The 23,041-nt window shown below is 34.8% G+C and overlaps 1 protein-coding gene across 1 annotated transcript; it reads right to left on the bottom strand.

The window, feature by feature from the left end:
- Positions 1 to 1,227: 1,227 nt before the first annotated feature.
- On the bottom strand, positions 1,228 to 10,012 carry LOC129421543 (calponin-1). The gene is made up of 7 exons (XM_055177163.2): positions 9,853 to 10,012; positions 7,210 to 7,331; positions 4,754 to 4,820; positions 4,321 to 4,458; positions 3,943 to 4,059; positions 2,542 to 2,688; positions 1,228 to 1,961 (listed from the first exon to the last, which is right to left on the bottom strand). Exons 1-7 carry the CDS (start codon positions 9,910 to 9,912, stop codon positions 1,722 to 1,724), a joined length of 891 nt encoding a protein of 296 aa, XP_055033138.1. The 5' UTR covers positions 9,913 to 10,012; the 3' UTR covers positions 1,228 to 1,721.
- Positions 10,013 to 23,041: the final 13,029 nt, after the last annotated feature.

Below are 23,041 nucleotides of genomic sequence, written 5' to 3'. Positions count from 1 at the left end.
TAGTGATTTATTGGGATTTAATTTGCTCAGACATTGTTGAAAAGCCTCATAAATAAACACATTTTGAAGCATCAATGCAAGGGGGAAAACTGAGAGACTTGTTTCACAATCTTGTTTTTTTTTACGTCAAAGCCAAATAACACATTCTTAAAGCACATTAAAGCCTTAAAATGATGAATCATTAAACTATTCAACTAAATATATTAACTCACCAGTGTGGCCGCTCCCGTTGATCTTGTCAGGTCGAAACAATTCAGACTACTAACTTGCAAGCATCTTATAGAGCAAAAGTTCAGCTGTTTATGTGTTGTGCATTTGCACAATTAGATTCCCTTTCACCTGATTGGTCACTTCTTTTGTTCACCTTTGTGTCTATGTTAATTGATTATATAGTTGCTAGTGGCATGGCACTAAAATTGAGCTTGGTCTGGCTTAGTTTAGTTAAAATGACACCATTAGAATACAAAATTACAATGACATTTAGCTTTGGTGCAATAGTTTAAACCTTAAATAAAAAAAGCAAAGATTTTCCCTAGACACATCCTTGGATCTTTGTAGGTTCAACAGCATTCCTAAAAATAACATTTTAGGGAGCTCGGGACTCAAATACATGTTTTTAATTTAGTCTGATTACAGAGGAATGCTGAAGTTAACAATAGACTTGGACCTATAACTGGATATCAGGAATGTTGTTTCACAAATGTGACCTACTTGGCAAAACCCTTTAAGCTTTTATTGAATAAATGAATGGTTTGAATTTAGACGCAAGTCAAAAAAAAAAAAAATTCAGTTCTGTAGTGATGTATTGTAGGTCATGGTAAGTTTAACCCCAGCTTAATTAAAGCTTTAAAGGTGCAATGTGGGACTTTAAGAATGATCTGTTGACAGAAATGCAATATAATATACATAACTAATATTATCAGTGGTGTATAAAGACCTTACAAAATGAACTGTATTGCTATTATTACCTTAGTATGAGCCGTTTTTATCTACATACACAGCGGGTTGCTGTCATGTTTCTACAGTAGCCCTAAATGGACAAACTACTTTCGAGCACTTTTCGTCCCTTTGTTGTCTCAGACGATGACATGTTTGTCCTGTGGCAGCTACTGTATCTTCACTATGCGTTTCGAAATTGAGGGGTAAGCTGTTGGTTGCAATTCCCAATCTTACCACTAGATGCCACTAAAAAACCCACACTGGACCTTTACCTGAATGACTTCTGTCTTGAATCTTCAAATATATGTTAATAAACATCTTGTTTTTCTTCCATCCAACCTCTGTGTTTGCAAGTGATCAGTTCATCTCTCAAGAATCTGTTGATTTGATTGGCCGGTAAACGGGTGCTTGTTGATTTCCTATTCTTTCATCCAATTAAAAGTGTTTCATGTTCATATATACTGTATGCTCATTTCAATTATACAACACTACTGTATATGACATAAATAAAATCTCCATCATTTGCAAAAAATCTGTAACTTGAGGGAAAATGGCACATGCAAAAAATTTAACTACGTAAGTGAAAAGCCGAAAAGCCAGTGTTGTAAAGCAAAACGCCAGAAATTCCTCCAATTTTTTTCCATGGACCACTGAAGTACTCGGCTCTGATTGGTGGTCGTGATGTAATCGGCTCGAGCTCGTCCCACTTGGGATGAATTTGGAATATCAAAGTGCAGGTGATTTTGGTTTAAAAGCAGTGTGCTGGTAGCTGTCTGTTCGTCTTAGTCAGAATACTGATATCCATCCATCTCTGAGTCCTGGCCGTTGTTGATGTAGTCATTAGGGGTGGGACAATACTTGCTGTCGTATACCTGACGGGGAAGACCGTAGACTGTCATGCCCGTCTGGGACGCCACCTTATTGGTGCCCATCTGAAGTGAGACAACTGAGGTATCGCACATCTCCATGTCCAGCTTCTTATCAAAGATCTGGCGCTTGGTGCCCGGGGCTGTCATACCAGACTGAGGGGGAAAATATTAAATGAGTACTGGACTTGTGGGCATATTCATCATTAGTCGTGTAAAAGTGAATCTTCAAATTTTTAAACTCTGTAAAACTTTATTCTGAACTTAGAAATGTTCCTATTTCCTATCCTATATACAAGACACAGTAACCAAATACTGATTATATTTGTCTGCTGTTTAATGCCATACAGCACTTAGATATTGAACCAATCAGTGTCTTAGATTTAAACCCAAAATACTTTCACATCCAACTTTACAAACACAACACAATGGTTGGGAAAATGTTGTTATGTCCATTCAAGGCGGGGTGCATGATTTTTGAATGGGAGTCGGGCTGACTACCAAAAAACTTGTAGCCAATCAGCAGTAAGGGGCGTGTCTACTAACCGACATCGTCGCCTGGGTTGCACGTGTGGGGCGGGTTTATAAAAAGAAGGTCCAGATTTTATTGGGGTAGAGACGTGTTTGTTTAAGTGATTTCAAATGTAAACATTGGCTTTCAGAGATCATGCACCCTGCCTTTAAGGTCGATGAAACGTATCAAAATATGTAACAAAAATGTAACTTTTTAAGATACCTGATTGGCTCCTTTGTTGGTGCCCATCTGCAGGCTGATTGTTGATTGGTCAACAGGATTTTCCATTCCTGTTTTAGGGTCAAAAAGATGACGACGTGTCCCATATGATGTCATGCCTTTCTGACTGGCAAACTTATTGGTTCCCATCTAAAATAAAAAGAGGGGCTTATGAAATTAAAATGAGCAATAGGTATGCACTACCAATATTTCGGTAACATGCCTAATCAAGTAATGCTTTAAAGTCCAAGGTAAAAATAAAACATACTGGAATGCGCTAAAACTATACTTAAAGAGATAGTTCACCCCAAAATTAAACTTCTGTCATCATTTACTCACCCCCTTAAGTTGTTTTAAACCTGTATAAATGTCTTTGTTCTGCTGAACACAAATGCAGATATTTTAAAGAATGTTTTTAAGCAAGTAGATCTGGGGCACCATTGACTTCGATAGTAGGAAAATACTATGGAAGTGAATGGGGCCCCAGATCTTTTTCAGAATATCTTAATTTGTGTTCGGCAGAACAAAGATATTTCTACAGGTTTAAAAAACCTGAGGGAGAGTAAATGATGACAGAAGTTTCAGTTTTGGGTGAACTATCTCTTTAAATACCAGTAAGTACATTTGAAGTTCATTGTTACCTTTGTGCTAATAAACACTAATAAACACTGTAAAAATTACTTTAACTGGTAAAATTAAACTTCAATTTTCTCGCTTTAAATGAAAAGATTTTTTCACTTTAAAATGTTTCTCTTAAAGTGAGAAAATTTAAGTTTATAAACTTACTTTTTTAGGTGTTACCAATTGAAGTAATTTACAGTAAAGTTATACACTCCAAAAATACTCTTGAAAAGTATAGCTGTACTTCAGTTCTCTTGAATAAAGTAAACTAAATATATGTAACAATTATGTTGATTTTTAGTGCGTTTAAATATAAGGTTTCTCAGAATAGAACAGTTAAGTGCACTTAAGCGTTTTTAAGAATCACTTAAGAATAATTGTTTGTATATTAAGTACAAAAGTAGTGCCTGAACGTCTATTTTAGTGCACTTTTTTCACCTAGGGGTGGTTTCCCAGACAGGAATTAGACTAGTCCTAGACTAAAATAAATATAAGCGCCGTCCAAGCTAAAAACAACTTGCACTGACACATCTTAAAATACATCAGTGCCCTTTGTTTTGCCTCAAAATGCACACAAGTAATGTTTTAGTAAGGCATGTTTATATTTTCTAATTAAACTCAGGTCTAATCCTGGTTTAAACTAATCCCTGTCCGGGAAACCACCCCATATGTTACATTAAAGCCATGATCTAACATTTTTCAGACATTACAAAGATTTATTAATGAATTTTATAATGTTTTTTGTGTGTAAGATTGAAACATGTTGTGATGAACAGCACTGACCTGCAGACCGATAATATTGCGACCCTCCTTCAGCTTTTCAGGAGCAAATTTACGTTGCTGTTTCTCAGCGTATTTTACTCCAACATCACATTTAGAGTAAAAGCCTTTAGATTTAGCCTGAATTTAAAAAATAATAAACACATAAATTGGTTGAAATTAACATAAAACAAAGATAAAATTTGGCATGTTTTATAGTTTGTGTTTGAAGAATCCTGCATAGGCAACACTTGAATCTTTAGCTTTGAATTTGCTCTTGCTGTATTATGTTTGTTCGTTATAAAACCATGCCAGTTTTTGTAGCTATTTATCATAAAAAATATCAGGTTTAAAATATATATTTGCTCTTGCTATATTGAAAAAGGATTAAATTGGACTCACCATCCCAGCCAGCGTAATAAGCGTACACTGAACCTGAGTGTGATTGACATTTTCAAACAGGTCATTGGCTTCGAATGTATCATGTGGCTTCAGGCCATACTCTTGAATGGCTCGAACAAAATTACCAATATTTTCTAGCTGAAAAAACACAAGACAGAAATAAGCCGAGCATGATGTGCACTGTGATTTCTCAAAAATATGAAAGCACACCTAATCGATTTCAATTCAGAAGAAATCTTTTGAATATCAGCCAATATCTGATTTCACAGCTGAAGAATAAACTCTCACAGTACATATGTACTTCTATAGCTTTGCTTTTACTCTCAGGTAAAATGTAAATGTCAAATATGGCTTAAATAAATTGTTACTTATATGCTGCTGGACCACATTTATGAGCCAGATGTATGTAAGTGTATGTGATGCTCTTGCTCACCTGATGCCAGTTTTGAGGAGAGGTATTGATTTTTCTCACAGAGCCGGGCTGAAGGATGTTAATGAGTCTGTTCATAAGAGAAGAGTATAAATAGAAAAAAAAAACAGTTAATAAAATGCTATTTATTAGTATTTATTAATAAAATGCTAGATATTTTTCTGAATCCATATGTTAAAAATAGCTCTTGATCTCATATGAGTCTTTTAAATGACGCATCTAAACACTTTCTTTATAGTTTGTGTTGACATACTGCATTGTTGTGACAGAAAATACCAGCATGATCACCTAAAATATAACAAACTATAAAACTCACAAAACCTGTGTTGCTTTATAGGTGAGATATGCCAAGAGGACCTTTAGGAATACAGCTGACTTTGATACTGCCTGTATTGTTTTTATACACTTTGATTTTTTTTATAAATATTTTAACACACAGTTGTCAAACATTTAGGTAGGTGTATTTTTAAAATTAACCCCTTACTTCCAAATGATAATATACAGTAGAATAAAGTAAACTACTGAGGAGCAGTACTGTATGTGAAATCATCATTTTGGTCAAATAAAGAGAAAAATTAAATTAAATTAAATTAAATTTACTAAAATTACATTTTAGTAAAAAACATTTATTTCAACATTAATGTATTTGAAAATAGCTGTTTTTAAAACTATGCAATTGTTTCAATTCAGGCAATGAACAGGCTAAGATTTATATATAGTTTTTTTGTCTGTGATAGATATATATTATATATTTTTCGAGGGGCAAGGGGAAGAATAATATATATTATTTATAGCTTCAGAAAGACGAATAATGACTTTCAGATTATAAATATCTTATAGAGATATCTGATATTGAACTGCATATCTGTTAGAGGAAAACACCACAGTTTTTCAATATTTTACTATGTTCTTACCTCAATTTAGACAAATTGATAAATCTTTTTTCAATGCGTGCACTTAATCTTTGTACAGCGCGTTGTGAATGTGTTAGCATTTAGCTTAGCCCAATTCATTCCTTAGGATCCAAACAGGGACGAATTTAGAAGCCATCAAACACTTTCGTGTTTTCCCTATTTAAAGACTGTTACATGAGTAGTTACACAAGTGGGTATGGTGGAACAAAATAAAACATGGCGATTTTTTTAAGGGGAAAAAATGAGAACTATATTGTATGGCGAAAGAGCACTTAGGGTGCATCTCATTTCTCTTTCTTACTCCTCCCCCTCGGTTTTGCACGTTCATGTGAGGGGAAGTGGCGTCTCAATTCTCATTTTGATCAAGGGCTAGGGCCAAGGCGTAGGGATACATATATAGCCCTTGAAATAAAGGTTGATAAGGACCACACTTGAAAGAGAGGGGTAGGAATTTCTCAGGAGTACCGGCATCAAGATTTTTTATGGCTGAACGTCGAACTGTGAAGGAGTCGCACAAATGAAAGTAATGTTATTTTCAGCAGTTTAATTGATATTATATTATGACACTCGTGTTTTATGATACTTTTAATAAAATGTTCAAGCGGTTTTAATTGTAATGTTTTTGTTTTGAATCGCTAGTTAGCAGCTAAGTTATGCACTATTTGTTGAGCTCAGCTCAGGCAATTGATTCCACAACCTGAGACGACTGCATCTTATTTGTTTATGTCAACGCTAGTCAGGAGGGATGATGTTTCTGCACCCGAGCTCCAAGTGTTTGGTGGCTTCTAAATTCATCCCTGTTTGGATCCTAAGGAATGAATGGGGCTAGGCTAAATGCTAATACATTCACAACACGCTGTACAAAGATTAAGTGCACGCATTGAAAAAAGATTGATATGTATTAATTTGTGTACTTTGAGGTAAGAACATAGTAAAATATTCAAAGACGGTGGTGTTTTCCTTTAAACTGCATATATTTAGATGTTAAAGGTCACATTTTTTCTGATCCCATTTTTAAACCCTAGTTAGTGTGTAATGTTGCTATATTAGCATAAATAATACTTGTAAAATGATAAACCTCAAAGTTAACTGCCAGGCAATATATTTTTTTTAACAGAATTCACTTTTCAAAGCCAGCGAACGGCCGGTTTGGACTACAGTCCTCTACTTCCTGCTTTAATGATGTCACTAGAACCGTTTTTTGACTAAACTCCGCCCACAGGAATACGGCAGTCGCTAGCTAAGCTAACGGCAAGCTAAGCTAACGGCAAGCTAAGCTGCTTTTGAATCACAACACACTAAACAAACTACACAATCAGAACTCGTTACGTATTTCTGAAGGAGGGACTTCATAGAACAAGGAAGACATCATCCCGTTTTTAGGTGACAACAGCGCTATACAGACAAGTCAATTGTGTGAAAAAATTTTTTACACGTGAAACATGAACACATGTTATATTGCACACTGTAAACACAATTAAAGCTTCACGGGACCTTTAAAATGTAGTTAAATACACAAATTTGATAAAATAGGGATTCACTCACTCGCACAGGATAACGCCATCTTTTAACCCGTCCATAAAGTTGTCTGGAAGTTTGCGGCCTGTGACCTCACTGATCCACATTCTTAGCTCCTCCTCCTTTTGAGGGTCATACTTGTGGGCAAGCTGCAGGCCAAAAGATTAATAAAGTTTTACTATTGACTTTTTGTTGGTTTCTCCATTTGAATAACACCCACATATTTTGCACTACATATATTGACACATATTTATTTATACAGTAATGCATATAACTTTACAGTAAGGACAATGCCCAATGCATAAACAACTATTAAATCAGCTAATTTAATGATATACTGTAATTTTAAATACTAACTTAAATGTAAAAAATGATGTTGCAGATGTACAGGACAGACATGAATATTTATTCTTGTTCACATAGCATTTACTCGATCAAAACATCTTGACTATTCAAATATTTGCCTGTTGCTGTCCTTCCGAAAGCTTGTGTGTCCAAATTCACAGTTTTCAAGAAACAGAAAAACATTTATTTTTAATTGATTACACAATATGTTGTCTAAATCGGCAAGCACTTTTTATTGCTTAAATATTTGCAAATCTCACTGACAATAAAGCCTGGCCAATAATAATGATTTATGACAAAAAATACGGAGATACGAAATTTCGGAAGGACAGCGATTATATAATATCATGTTTTCCTTTGTCTCAGTTCCTCAGACTGACTGATGGAATTGTTAAAACAAAAAACTTTTGGCTGGTGTGAGCGAGTTGTGAAGGGAAAAAGGGGTGGAGTTTAATAAAATGATGGCTGGAAACACTGCAGACATTCCTCAATGCAAACTATTATCTCTTATTGTATTTCATTGCTGGCAAAATATTTACTCTCAAGCATGAAATAGATCTAAGCCTTTCACGTCTGATATTTTCTTTTAAAGGAAGAACAGGACAAAATAAAAGAGAGAGGGAGAGAGAAATAGAGGGAGGGAGAGAAAGATGAAAGCCGTTTCTCCCAATTTTGGTGTGATGTGTGGAAGCCAAACAAACTGTAACTTTAAATCAATGTTATTGTTGGCTCTCTCTCTCTTTCTCGTCACTTTCCATTCACAGCTGTTGGTCTCATTGGATTAATCCTCTACATCCCTTTTACATTTTTTTTTCTCTCTATCGCTTCTCTCTCCTCTGTAGTGACGTACTAAGCAGATGCTAAAAATGTCCGATAAAAAATGCCAGGCCCGACAGCAATTGTGGCCTTCCAAGGAATTCTGCTCAAAAATGTGATGTATTGTTTTTTCCCTATTGTGGACCAGACCTCATAGAGTCCAGGCCAGCACTGGATTTTTTACATAACAGGAATTCTGTCACACCGCCTGCCTAACATTCCCTTATAATCTTGCATGTTCTCCATTAACTTTTATTTTTAGCACTTGTTTATATGTTATACTGTTTACATTACGAGGGACAAACAACAGAGAAGGAAAGATGCGTATAGCCGAGGTTTATCTATCGAGGTGTCTCGATCAGGGTGGGATGTCTAACAATGCTCCTCCTTTTTCTAAACTGTTTACAACAAGCTCCTTTCCTCGGATATTGAGGGCGAATTCCTTATATGGGGACCAAAAATATCCCATACCTGCTGCTCCGGAAGACATAAATGATATAATAGCATTGAGATTAAATGTGTGATAACTGTGTATTGAAGAATAAAGAAATTGTTTAAATATTAAAGAGATATTTGTTTTGAAAGTGAAAAGAAAATATAAAAAAGCTCACAGAGGGATTAAAACAAAATCACATCACAATATATTACTTTATGACACAAGCAGGACAAAAACTGTGAATGAGGAATGACATCACTATGATATACTAAAACAGTGGTTCTCAAACTGGGGGGTGCAAGGGGGCCCAGTTTTAGGAAATTTCATAAAATACATTACAATTTTGTGTAACTGAACCTTAGAAAAATAACGTTACTAAGCAACAGCACTGCATTATCATTTAATATGTTTTGTTTAATTCAAATTATAAGTTTGAGACTGTTTTATGAATTTTCTTGCACATTAGGCTATACAAGAGAGTATTAAACCAATCAAATAATTTAAACGGATAGAAATAACTTACTCTTGTGTTTGATTTTGAATACTTTATAGATGTTTTGGTTGCAAGCTGAATGTTAGAAATAAACCATTCATTTCTACCATTCAATTCACAAATGTCTGTTTTTGCATTCAAGTTTTGACTAAAATTTAGGAGGAAACATCCAAAGTTGACAAACAATGTCTTATTGCACCTAAAAAACGACAATGTCAACAATGACAATTTCCCAGCTTTGATACTGACCATCTAAAGTTTAGTTAATGTACATTATGAATATTATGTTTATGCATTCATCACATCAGACAATTAGACGTTTTGTTATGAATGTAAACGGCTGCAATATCGTTATTTACTTATCTTTTCAATTTAATTAGCTTAATTTATCAAATCTTTAATCTTGGCATGTTATGGTTTGACTGTGTATACATTCGCTGTATTCATATTTGCATATCTAAATTGACGACAAAGCCCCAAACGTACACATTTATCAGCGTAACATTTATTGTCAAGTTTTTAACGGCACGTGCTGCCCGCGCATCTCTGTCAGCTGTCAGTTAAACCAGGCCACGCCTACCTTGCTCTTGACTTCTGCGGAGAGTCCGAAAGCAGGTCCGCTCTTGAAGTGAGTTGACATTGTGCTTTCACAAGATGCGTTTCAGATCTGTCAGATCCTGCGGGAAGGTTTGGGCCACATCGCACTTCTTTCCCCAATCTGTTTTAAACTCTTCCCATCTGCGCGTGTGCGGAGCGAGCGCTGATTGGCCGGGGCCGACGGCCAGGTCGTGGCGTCACGTCGCAGTGAAAAGATGATGTCATCGTCATGGCATTACTCGCGTCCCGTGTCACTTTTTCCACCTGGATGCGAATTAGGGACCACTCTCGTTTGTCAAACGAATCAAATCTGCTGTTTACACTTCGTCTTAACCTAATGGGCCCATTAACAAGCAGGGAAGAGTTTTTAATAGCAACATTATAAAGAGAAATCTATGTTTATTTTTTTTATAAACGTTTATACGGTCCGATGCCCATACGGCAAAAAATATACATTTCTCTGCCCAATTTTTTTTTAAAATATATGCTAAATTCTTTTCTGTAAAAAGTAAAGCCTTTTTAAATATATTTTTTTAATTTTGAAGCTTCATATGTGAACATCTATTTCAAAATGTACTTCAAGGGCAAGCAAATACATTTCTAATTTTATGGCAAGAAATTTATTCATGGCCAAAATATATAAAATATATGCTAAATACAAGTCAATTTTAGTATGTTTTTGAAATGTAAAATATATTTCATTTTAACCTATTAGTTTTAAAAGTTTTGTAACATAACATAAAAGTAATTTTTGTGAATATAGTTCCTTCGTTTAAATGGTGAGCTAATATATATATATTTTATAAATGCTTTAATATTATATATATATATATATATATATATATATATATATATATATATATATATATATACATTTCAAAATAAAGGCCTACAAAAATGGCCAAAAATATATTGGTGAAAAATATATTTTTGTAAACATATTCCACAATACATATTTTTGTAAATATGTTTTTTGGCCATTTTTATATTTAAAAATATATTTAAAAATATACTTTTGCTGTATGGGTGGTGTGATGTTAAACTCTGGTACCCAGCATATTGTCCTATATTAGTTTATTGTCCTATATTAGCCTACTCTGATACGGATGACAGACTAAAGCCATGTGATGCCACAGGCCGACCATGCAGTAAAACCTCCATCAAAAAAGTCCATCAACACGTCGTTGTGATGTCATAATGACGCTATGACATTTTATATAGGAATGAAACAAGGACTTGCTAAAAGTATGATGTCATATTTTAAATAAGCGAGAGACGAATAATGTTATGACATCTAACAGCATCCACTGAATGTTCTTTTTTACTTTGTTTGACTTATCTTGCAATAAATTCAAACTATTCTCTGTTTTGTTTACATTGTGAGGTCTACATCGTAAAGTTTAACACAAAGAAAGTCTTATAAGAAAAATAATATCTTTTTTTTGGCAGATCTGTATTTCAGTTTGAGCAAAAATGTAGTAGCGTACGATGTGTCCTCTGTTTATTTAAGTGGCCAAAGCACAAGATTGTATAAATGTAAGAATGTACGCTTTTTACTTTGTTGATTATTATATGTTAGAATAAAGAAAATCGATAAACCAGATAACTTAAGACATAATATACATCTTCATTGATTTTTAAGGGCAAAGAATTATATAGAAACAGTCTGATCACACTTAAGACAAACATATAAAACCTTTCCTCATGAGTGTTTTACATCAAATACTCAGCAGGCAAGGCTAAATCTCAGTACAAGACCTTGAAACAAACAAAACCACAGCATCGCTATAAAAGTGACATAAACCAACGATGATCAAAATTAACCAGAACGGTATTTGAATCCCTACTGAAAAACAGCTAAAACCAGAATAAGCTGTTAAACTGGTTTTAGCTGGTTTAGCACGCTGGTCTAGACGTGTTTTGGTCACATTTTAAGCTGGACTTAGGCTGGAAGACCAGCAGACCCACCATATCTTGACCAGCTGCCTGACTATAGGAGGACCAACATAAACCAGCTACCACCACCTTGAGGTGGTTTCCCAGACAGGGATTATCTTAAACCAGGACTAGGCCTTAGTTAAATTAGTCTTTAAAAAAACATATTTGATAAATAAACATTACGGTTCTGCATCTTGAGACAAAACACTCGCACTGGTATATTATAAGATATGTCAGAGCAAGCCTTAAAGATGCAATGTGTACATTTTAGCGGCATCTAGTGGTGAAGTTGCGAATTGCAACCAACGGCTCAGTCCACCGTTCACCGAAACGCATAGAGAAGCTGCAGTAGCCATCACAGACAACTTAGTAAAGAAAGTTTGTCCATTAAGGGGGCGTGCACACCAAAGCTTTTACGCTGGCGCATGTTTTCAATTGTTTCCAATAGAAGCTCGGCGTTTTTCAAATAAGCTAGCAGTTAGCGGTTTTCTTCTGCGCTGAAAACCGGTGCCAAGCGGTTTCTCTGCTTGCCGCTCGTCATTGTCAGTTCTCACATGGCCGTCCAATTACAGTTTAGGGAACAACAACCAACCGGCTCACAGCTCAAGTATCACAGCTTCCAAAGCGCTCGGCTGAAAAAGCTGGCACTCAGCTGATAAACAGCTGGCAATCCAGGCATTTTCAGTCGCGTTTAAACGTTTTGGTGTGCACAACCCTTATAGGCTGTTGTAGAAACATGGCGGCACAAAATGGCGACTTCCATGTAAGGGGACCCGCGGTGTATGTAGATAAAAAAATCATTCTAAGGTAATAAAAACATAACGGTTCATTATAAAAATTTTGTATATTATATTGCACTTCTGTCAAGAGACAGAACTTCTAAAAGTTGTACACTGCACCTTTAACCCCTGTGAAACTGTCCCATAAAGTCCTAAACCAGCTAAAATCAGCAAACCAGCTTAGGTTGGTTTTAGCTCTTTTTTTTAGTAGGGATTACAGCTATCAGGATCTGATGTATTGTGGAAAAATGCCAATTGCTTTTTTAATAATCCATGTTTAATTCTAAACTCAGGTTTATGTGGGTGATTCTCACGAAAACTTGGTTTTAAAAATGTCAAGCATGAAAATGTAAAAATTGCTTAAATTTACTTTTTTCCCACCACACATTGAAAAACAAAGTCTGGAGTAAATGGGAACATTAATTTAAAAACTTTTACTTATCATTTAACACTTTTTGTAACATAATTTAAAAAATTAATCCTAAAAAAATCTCATTACCGCAACAGTCCGAAAACATCAACACTGACATATTTTCAAAATGACATGACAAACCTGAAAGAACATAATTTGGAGATTCTGCACATGCATTTAAAATCAAAGTATTATGCTTCTATTAATTAAATTAACATTTAATAAGCATCTGTTGCGGTAATGATTATCAAAATGTCGTGTAAGCATTCTGACAAGACAATATTTCAAATTAACTGTAAAAAAAATGATCTTACCTGGTAGCCATCTTGAAGTAACTGGTCCATGTGCTTGGTCACTCAAAATCAAACTTTATTAAAATTCTGTATGTGTGCTTAAACTCTTCTCAAAAAGTGTTGCGGAGGATGAGAACATCAGGCATGGACACATCATTTTCCAAATTTTTCTTCATTATTATTATACATGAATATTAAGTAAATATTTTTTCTGTCATCTAAAGTAGTCTAGCAAAACATCTATTTATTTTTTTTCTTAATATTTTTGTGTTAATTTGATTAAATTAAAACATAAATCATTTTCAAACACAGCCGTACACATTTAGGTAATGAGAATTTCATAAGAAAATGAGATAAAATTTACAATTATAAATTCTTGTGTTGAAATAACACATTGTGCAAGGTAGAACACAGTACAGTATTGTGTTAATTCTGATGCTTTTTAATGTTACTATATTACACATTTTAAAGCTAAAATCATTAGTGCCGTGGTGTTTCAATGGTTTCGTGAGAATCACCCATGTGCTTTCACATGAACAGACTTTAAGAAATATATCAAGTTTACCCAAAAAATTATGTCAAATCTCACGTCAAACCGTTTGTGAGCCCAATTCACTTCCATAGTATGATTTTTTCCTACTATGGAAGTGAATGGTGCTCATGGACGGTTTGGTTACAAGCATTCCTCAAAATATCTTCAAAGAAATTCATACACGTTTGTAACATGAGTGAGTAAATGAATTTTGGGTGAACTATCCATTTAAGATTTTGGTATCACGGAAAACTGTAAGCATAAATAAATATTCCTATACTTTGAGATATTATTAATCATATGTAAATAAATAAATCGTTCAAATACTGGAAATGACGCAATGGTTTTGAACAGTCAGGATGTCCATCTTTCCTCCAAACTAGTTTGTCCGTGTGGTGTTATGGGACGGCTGGATGACTATTTTTATTTACATCAAATGTAGCAAACCTCATGTGTAAGTAAACTACGGTTTAGTAAAATTCCATAGTTGGCACAATATGATCATGTTGGATGTCAGCATTTATAAAGTCAACCAGGGTAAGCTTTGAAGTCTGATAGTTTCTCATAATCCTCTGGGATCTCTTTCTGACTCATATCGGTGAAAGTCTAATGAGATATTTAGAAAAACACAGTTTAGACTGTTCTTTGGGTAACTTCACCGGCTGGATGGACAGATGTTATGATTTACCGCTCATCAGGTCAACGACACCAGAGGATAAAATGTTTAACACCTCCAGAAGGATCTTTCTGTCTGATACAGTAGCCGAGGACCGGTGAGAGAGTCAGGCCGAGCGTAGTCTGATCCAGCTCTCTTGTAAACAATGTAAGGGTTGAAAAAGAGCAGCAGAGGAATTTGGACGCTTTATTTGGTCATGACCGAGGCTGATGATCACCCTGCTATATGAGGGTCACGACGAAGTGGTCTCATGTGAGGATTTCAAATAGCACTGGATTTCACAAAGTACATATTTTGGACAGTCGTAAAAATCTGATCATTTAATTTATGGGGGGTTTACACAATCAAACCACATTGAAATGGAAAAAAAGGAGGTTTGCATTTTTATTGACGCTACACTACCATCTCTTAGCTTTTTATGAAACTATGCGTTGTATAACATCTTGATTTTATATTGTCAAACAGAGAAACCTGTTAAAAATCCGATAAGCGTGTTTTAGTAATGTTGACATAATGAACAAAGAGCAGACGGCAGAAGAATTCAAATAAACCAAGCTTATTCGAAAAAAAAGGGGTGAACTTTATCTTAACATTTTACTTCTCATGTAAATTGTTTTTTAAATCCATGAGATTTGAAGCATTAAGTTTGATGATCTGACTAAGTCAATATTAAAGATATCAAGGTTATATAGAATGAATGAACTTTAGCTGGGTTTCCATATAAATCCAGATGAAGGATTCTTGTAGTACCCCCTTAAACACATAACATCACCGGTGAAATGTCTACGTGTGTTTATTGATTCTGATGAACCAGAGAAAACCCGAGAAGGATGGAGAAGTTGTGAGAAAGAGGAAAGTTACGGCAGCATCTGAAAAAGCCCCTCGCCCCCTCCCTTTACGGCTTCCTTCTCTCCTTTCTGGGTTTGATCTGCTTGCCTATTTATGGTAGATGGTTCATTCAACCTACAAAGCTTGTAGGAATCCAGCAGTCTGTTCAGGAACATTAACGGCCACGGGCAGATTCAATGTAGATGGCAGTCTGTCTCTATTACTGTTTACACTTAACCCATAACTATCTAATAATGACTGTCGTAAACAACCGAATGCCAGTTAGATTAATCGACGTGATATCGGACTTTTAAATGATCATAGTGTGTCTGGAATGCAAACCTACATCTGGGAATGACTTAAGTATGAATGTTCGAGCACAGAAGGTCTAAACTTCAGGCATTAGATATGTGTGTGGTCAACACTTTGACCAACAGCAAACAGAAGTGTGAGGGTGCTGTATTTAAGTAGAAAGTCACACTGGTTTATCTTTCCATTACGGGTAAAATGTATATAAGATGTGACAAGTTATGCAAGTGTTATGAAAACGTTGGCAAGTAATACTGAAGCGTGAAGTATATACTTGTGCTCTGTGTGAGGCATAAAAATATCACAGCCACGGACAGCGGTACTGCAGATGTATGATATAGTGTTGTGGCGTGTGTGTGTGAAGGTACCACGAAAGATTCAGTGAGGCTTAGATGCATTGTGTGACCATGTTTGGTAAAAGCTATTCACACACACACACAGAGAGCAAAGATTTGACCCAACCCATTGACTTTGAGTATATGCAGTACAGTAGACCTGACTACATTAATCTCGCTCTTTTTCTATGTTGTTTAAATTTGCATTATTACATAATGTACAATGTACTGCGATTTACATTGCATTCGGTGTATGCATTTTTTCAGTATGCGTGTTAGCTGTGAATCGAACCCATAACCTAGCACAATGCTCTAACAATTAATTCTTTGTCATCCTGTCTCTGGTTTAATTTCTTTATCCTCACTGTCATTACTTGCTTAAGCTCTTACAATAAGTAGCCCTAAAGGGAAAGTAGATGGATGGATTTTCCAGTCATTTAAACAGGCATATTCTGTTCTCTTTTATACAATATTTTTAATATAATAAATATTTTTATTGCCTCATATTTTCTGTTTATTTTAAATTAGGGATGCACCGATATATAAGCCTATAACATCGTATCGGCAATTTTCCCACATCGGCCGATTGTTTAAAAACAGTCAATGATCAGGGTAGATTATATCCTGGCAATCGAAAGGGGCGCATTAGAACTCATACTGTGTGGTTATATTAAATTAGGTCATAATTTAAACAGAATTGCAGTTTGTACGCTCTGCACTTCTTGGATTTCATAACATAATTATTGGAAACAAGTCATGTTATTCTAATTAACAGAATATTGGTATTCAATTCAATTCAATTCAACTTTATTTCGCCATGTATACAAATACTAGGAATTTGGTTCGGTATTCTCCATGCAGGCAACACACAGTACAACATACAACATGCAAATGAATTTAAGTTAAGAGTCATTTAGAAGGGCTATTGCATGGGGGAAAAAACTGTTGCGATGGCGTGATGTTTTGGGCAAAATAGCCCTATACCGCTTTCCCGAGGGTAGAAGATTAAACAGACTGTTGGCAGGATGAGAGGGGTCGGCCGCAATCTTCACAGCTCTGTTAATGGTCCTAGAGCTATGCAGGTCCATAATAGAGGGCAGGGGACAGCCAATAATCCTCTCTGCTGCCCGGATGACTCTTTGTAGTCTGGCCTTTGCGCGGGCTGACGCAGAGGCAAACCAGACCGTAAGGGAGGAAGTTAGCACACTCTCAATGAATGCTCTGTAGAATTGTACCATGATGGAGCTGCTAAGCAGTAGTCCTTTTAGGCGGCGAAGAAAGAACAGACGCTGCTGGCCCTTCTTCACTAGTTGGGAGATATTATTATCCCATTTGAGTGTGTTGGTAATGGTTGTGCCCAAGAACTTGAAATGCTCCACGACAGACACATTAGATTAGATTAGAACAGAAATCTGCACAGTAAAAAACAAAACTATTGGTATCTATCAGTGTCATTAGTTGTCATTCTAAGTAACCGAATGTCAGTATCGGCAAAGAAATCAGCACAGTAAAAAGCAAAACTATCGGTATATATCGGTATCAGATGATGTAATTCAAAATAACATAATATCAATATCGGCACAGTAAAAAGCAAAACTATTGGTATCTATCAGCGTCAGTAGATGTCATTTTAATTAACCGAATATCAGTATCGGTACAGAAATCAGCAGAGTAAAAAGCAAAACTATCGGTATCTACCGGCATCAGTAGATGTCATTCTAAATAGCATAATATCGATATTGGCACAGTAAAAAGCAAAACTATTGGTATCTATCAGCGTCAGTAGATGTCATTCTAAGTAACCGAATATCAGTATCGGCAAAGAAATCAGCACAGTAAAAAGCAAAACTATCGGTATATATCGGTATCAGTAGATGTAATGCAAAATAACATAATATCAATATCGGCACAGTAAAAAGCAAAACTATTGGTATCTATCAGCGTCAGTAGATGTCATTTTAATTAACCGAATATCAGTATCGGTACAGAAATCAGCAGAGTAAAAAGCAAAACTATCGGTATCTACCGGCATCAGTAGATGTCATTCTAAATAGCATAATATCGATATTGGCACAGTAAAAAGCAAAACTATTGGTATCTATCAGCGTCAGTAGATGTCATTCTAAGTAACCGAATATCAGTATCGGCAAAGAAATCAGCACAGTAAAAAGCAAAACTATCGGTATCTACCGGTATCAGTAGATGTCATTCTAAATAGCATAATATCGATATCGGCACAGTAAAAAGCAAAATTATTTGTATCTATCAATATCAGATGATGCCATTCTAATTAACCGAATATCAGTATCGGCACAGAAATTAGCACCATAAAACCAAAACTATCGGTATTGCTAGATGTCATTCTAATGAACAGAATATAGGAATTGGCACAGAAAAAGCAAAACTTTCGTACCGGTAATGCCACAGAAAAAGCAAAACTATTGGTATCTATCAGATGATGTCATTCTAACTAACAAAATAGAAAAAAAGGCAATACTAGTGATTCACCGATGTATCGGCCACCGATATTTATCGGCCGATATTTGATAAATTTGAAACCATCGGCATATCGGTAATAGCACGAGAAAGGCCGATACCGATTGTTTTTTAATTAACCACATAAAGGCAATGAGTTGCATGTCGGTTGTTCAATTAAAATTATTTAATGTTCTGGTGTGCACTATACTTAAGCACCGACAGAAAACCTTTGTTGAGCTGGCTCAAATGTCTTGGACAATAAAAGAAACAGACTGCTCTTTATTGGGGGAAAAGAAGTCCAACTTTTTTGAAGTTGCAATAGCACTGGCATTATTTATGTTTATTAAAGAAATCCATTATATGTAAAAAAGGAGTTAATGTTGTTAATAAAAGAAATGCTGAATGGCAAAAACCACCTTTGAAGGTTGTCATGTTGTCGTCTTATATTTGTTTTAGCTTAATTTGTGCCTCTCTTATTATGTTGGTCAGTTGAATGTTAATTAGATCCAATCCATGTTCAGTTAAAATAATTTGATGCGTAAATAAACTAGCTAATAGACCAACTGTATAGTATTGTATACAAGTGTTTAATATCGGTATCGGTATCGGCCAGAAGTTGTCTGTTTAAATCGGTATCGGCCCTAAAAAAATCCTATCGGTGCATCCCTAGGCAATACTATTGGTATCGGTAGATGTCATTCTAATTAACCGAATATCGGTATTGACACAGAAATCAGCACAGTGAAAAGCAAAACCATCTGTATATCAGTTGGGGTCATTCTAAATATCAAAATATCGATATCGGCACAGTAAAAAGCAAAACTATTTGTATCTAACGGTATCAGATGATGCATTCCAAGTAACCGAATATCAAATGGGCACAGTACGAATATCGGCATTCACACAGAAATCAGCACAGAGAAAAGCAAAACCGTCTGTATCTATCATATCAGTTGATGTCATTCTAAATATTGATATCGGCACAGTAAAAAGCAAAACTATTTGTATCTACCGGTATCAGATAATGAATTCTAAGTAACCGAATATCAGTATCGGCAAAGAAATCAGCACTGTAAAAAGCAAAACTATCGGTATATATCGGTATCAGATGATGTAATTCAAAATAACATAATATCGATACGGCACAGTAAAAAGCAAAATTATTTGTATCTATCAATATCAGATGATGCCATTCTAATTAACCGAATATCAGTATCGGCACAGAAATTAGCACCATAAAACCAAAACTATCGGTATCGCTAGATGTCATTCTAATGAACAGAATATAGGAATTGGCACAGAAAAAGCAAAACTATCGGTGTCGCTAGATGTTATTCTAATGAACAGAATATAGGTATAGGCACAGAAAAAGCTAAACTTTCGTACCGGTAATGCCACAGAAAAAGCAAAACTATTGGTATCTATCAGTAGATGTCATTCTAATTAACAAAATAGAAAAAAGGCAAAACTATTGGTATCGGTAGATGTCATTCTAATTAACCGAATATCGTATTGGCACAGAAATCAGCACAGTGAAAAGCAAAACCATCTGTATATCAGTTGGTGTCATTCTAAATATCAAAATATCGATATCGGCACAGTAAAAACCAAAACTATTTGTATCTAACGGTATCAGATGATGCATTCTAAGTAACCGAATATCAGATCGGCACAGTACCGAATATCGGGATTCACACAGAAATCAGCACAGTGAAAAGCAAAACCATCTGTATCTAACATATCAGTTGATGTCATTCTAAATATTGATATCGGCACAGTAAAAAGCAAAACTATTTGTATTTACCGGTATCAGATAATGAATTCTAAGTAACCGAATATCAGTATCGGCAAAGAAATCAGCACAGTAAAAAGCAAAACTATCGGTATCTACCGGTATCAGTAGATGTCATTCTAAATAGCATAATATCGATATCTGCACAGTAAAAAGCAAAACTATTGGTATCTATCAGTGTCAGTAGTTGTCATTCTAAGTAACCAAATATCAGTATCGGCAAAGAAATCAGCACAGTAAAAAGCAAAACTATCGGTATATATCGGTATCAGATGATGTAATTCAAAATAACATAATATCGATACGGCACAGTAAAAAGCAAAATTATTTGTATCTATCAATATCAGATGATGCCATTCTAATTAACCGAATATCAGTATCGGCACAGAAATTAGCATAAAACCAAAACTATCTGTATCGCTAGATGTCATTCTAATGAACAGAATATAGGAATTGGCACAGAAAAAGCAAAACTATCGGTGTCGCTAGATGTCATTCTAATGAACAGAATATAGGAATTGGCACAGAAAAAGCAAAACTATCGCTGTCGCTAGATGTTATTCTAATGAACAGAATATAGGTATCGGCACAGAAAAAGCAAAACTTTCGTACCGGTAATGCCACAGAAAAAGCAAAACTATTGGTATCTATCAGTAGATGTCATTCTAATTAACAAAATAGAAAAAAGGCAAAACTATTGGTATCGGTAGATGTCATTCTAATTAACCGAATATCGGTATTGGCACAAAAATCAGCACAGTGAAAAGCAAAACCATCTGTATATCAGTTGGTGTCATTCTAAATATCAAAATATCGATATCGGCACAGTAAAAAGCAAAACTATTTGTATCTAATGGTATCAAATGATGCATTCTAAGTAACCGAATATCAGATCGGCACAGTACCGAATATCGGCATTCACACAGAAATCAGCACAGTGAAAAGCAAAACCATCTGTATCTAACATATCAGTTGATGTCATTCTAAATATTGATATCGGCACAGTAAAAAGCAAAATTATTTGTATCTACCAGTATCAGATGATGTCATTCTAAGTAACCGAATATCAGTATCGGGACAGTAAAAGCAAAACCATCAGTATCTATCGGTATCAGTAGATGTCATTCTAAGTAACCGATATCGGTATTGGCACAGAAATCAGCACAGTGAAAAGCAAAACCATCTGTATCTATCATATCAGTTGATGTCATTCTAAATATGATATCGGCACAGTAAAAAGCAAAACTATTTGTATCTACCGGTATCAGATTATGAATTCTAAGTAACCGAATATCAGTATCGGCACAGAAATTGGCACAGTAAAAGCAAAACCATTGGTATCTATCGGTATCAGATGATGTCATTCCAAGTAACCGAATATCAGTATCGGCACAGAAATTGGCACAGTAAAAGCAAAACCATCGTTATCTATCGGTAACAGTTAATGTTCTAAATAATAGAATATCGCCATCAGAACAAAATTTTTGTTTCGGTGCATCCCTACTTTAAATATTTTATGGTAATTGTTTAGTAGTACTGCTTGGTGAAACGGAGGCTAATAAAAAAAATTAAATTAATTTCAAGAATCAGCAAAAATACCACGTCAACAGTAAAATGCATTAATATCAATATTTCCCTCTAAATTGAATAAATTAATAGGCTTAAAAGGTTTCAGGCAATGATAGAAAAAAGATGCACTTTTGTAAAGCAATAATAACAAAAACAATGAAACATTGGACAATTCAGTTTAGTTTGCCTATAATTGTAAGTTTATTAATGAACCATACTCATTTCTCATGATTTGACCACTACCAAGATGATGTTATTAGTCGTAATACTTGTCATCCATTATTTTAAAGTACGTTATCACAGGTACACTAAGACCCCTGTTGAGTGCTGAATTTCACATAAAAATTCCAAAATGAGACAAAACACGGTGACGTGTTAAAAAAACATAAAATCAATCAATTAATGAAATGATCCAGACAAAAACTGAACTTCAGTTTAACAATTATTCAACAGTTTTGTGTTCCTTGTAGTATTTTTATAATCACTTGAAACTTCCAGTTCATTTAATACATAAATCAACTTGATTTAATTCTATACAGTATACATGGATTTTTAATACTGGCATGGGGATAATCACCAAATTGCACCTACTGTATAGTAAATAACAATTATTTCGTTGAACACCAGACTGTCAGCAACAGAAAACAAAATCTCTGTCTGAACATTTTAACAGGTAGAAAGTCACTCAGCTATGATAGATTTCACATCAGTATTCAAATAGGAGTCTCCTGTCATTATTAGTCTTTTAAAATTGACAGGTTTATTAGTATTTTTTAACACTTTACAACGCATTAGCTAACATGAATTTGTTAATCTTGGTTCATGTTCGTTTTAACATTTACTAATAAAATCAAAAGTTGTATCTGTTAAAATTAGTTAATGCACAATATACTAACATGAATAACTGTATTGGCATTAAAAAATAGATTAATAAATAATAAAAAACTATATTGCTCATTCTTAGCTAATGCATTTACTAATGTTAACAAATACAACCTTATTGTAAATTGTTATCAGAAATGTAAAATGCATGACTTATGTTTCAAAGCTTTTAACAAAACTTTTTGTTATACGTTTTTCTGGTCACCATTTCCAATAAGTCATCTTAAGACAGCGAGAAATAATCTCAAGTCAAGTTGTGATTATCATAAATACTGTTTGTTTATAAAAGGACGCAGTACATGCTATACAGGAAACTGGCCCATGGGTTCAGTCCAAAAATGATAAACTA

This window comes from Misgurnus anguillicaudatus, chromosome 19, assembly GCF_027580225.2.
Source record: "Misgurnus anguillicaudatus chromosome 19, ASM2758022v2, whole genome shotgun sequence".
Lineage (NCBI taxonomy): Eukaryota > Metazoa > Chordata > Actinopteri > Cypriniformes > Cobitidae > Misgurnus > Misgurnus anguillicaudatus.
The sequence above is the reverse complement of the archived record's forward strand: the minus strand, read 5'-3'. Positions and strand labels throughout refer to the sequence as shown.

What these genes read in the sequence shown, in the direction of transcription:
- LOC129421543 (XM_055177163.2), bottom strand. Translation starts at nt 9,912, where the DNA reads ATGTCAACTCACTTCAAGAGCGGACCTGCTTTCGGACTCTCCGCAGAA. An exon ending in CTCCTCAAAACTGGCATCAG is followed by an intron (nt 4,459 to 4,753) that starts GTGAGCAAGAGC and finishes GTGTTTTTTCAG; the next exon opens with CTAGAAAATATTGGTAATTT. An exon ending in GCAATATTATCGGTCTGCAG is followed by an intron (nt 2,689 to 3,942) that starts GTCAGTGCTGTT and finishes TTTTTATTTTAG; the next exon opens with ATGGGAACCAATAAGTTTGC.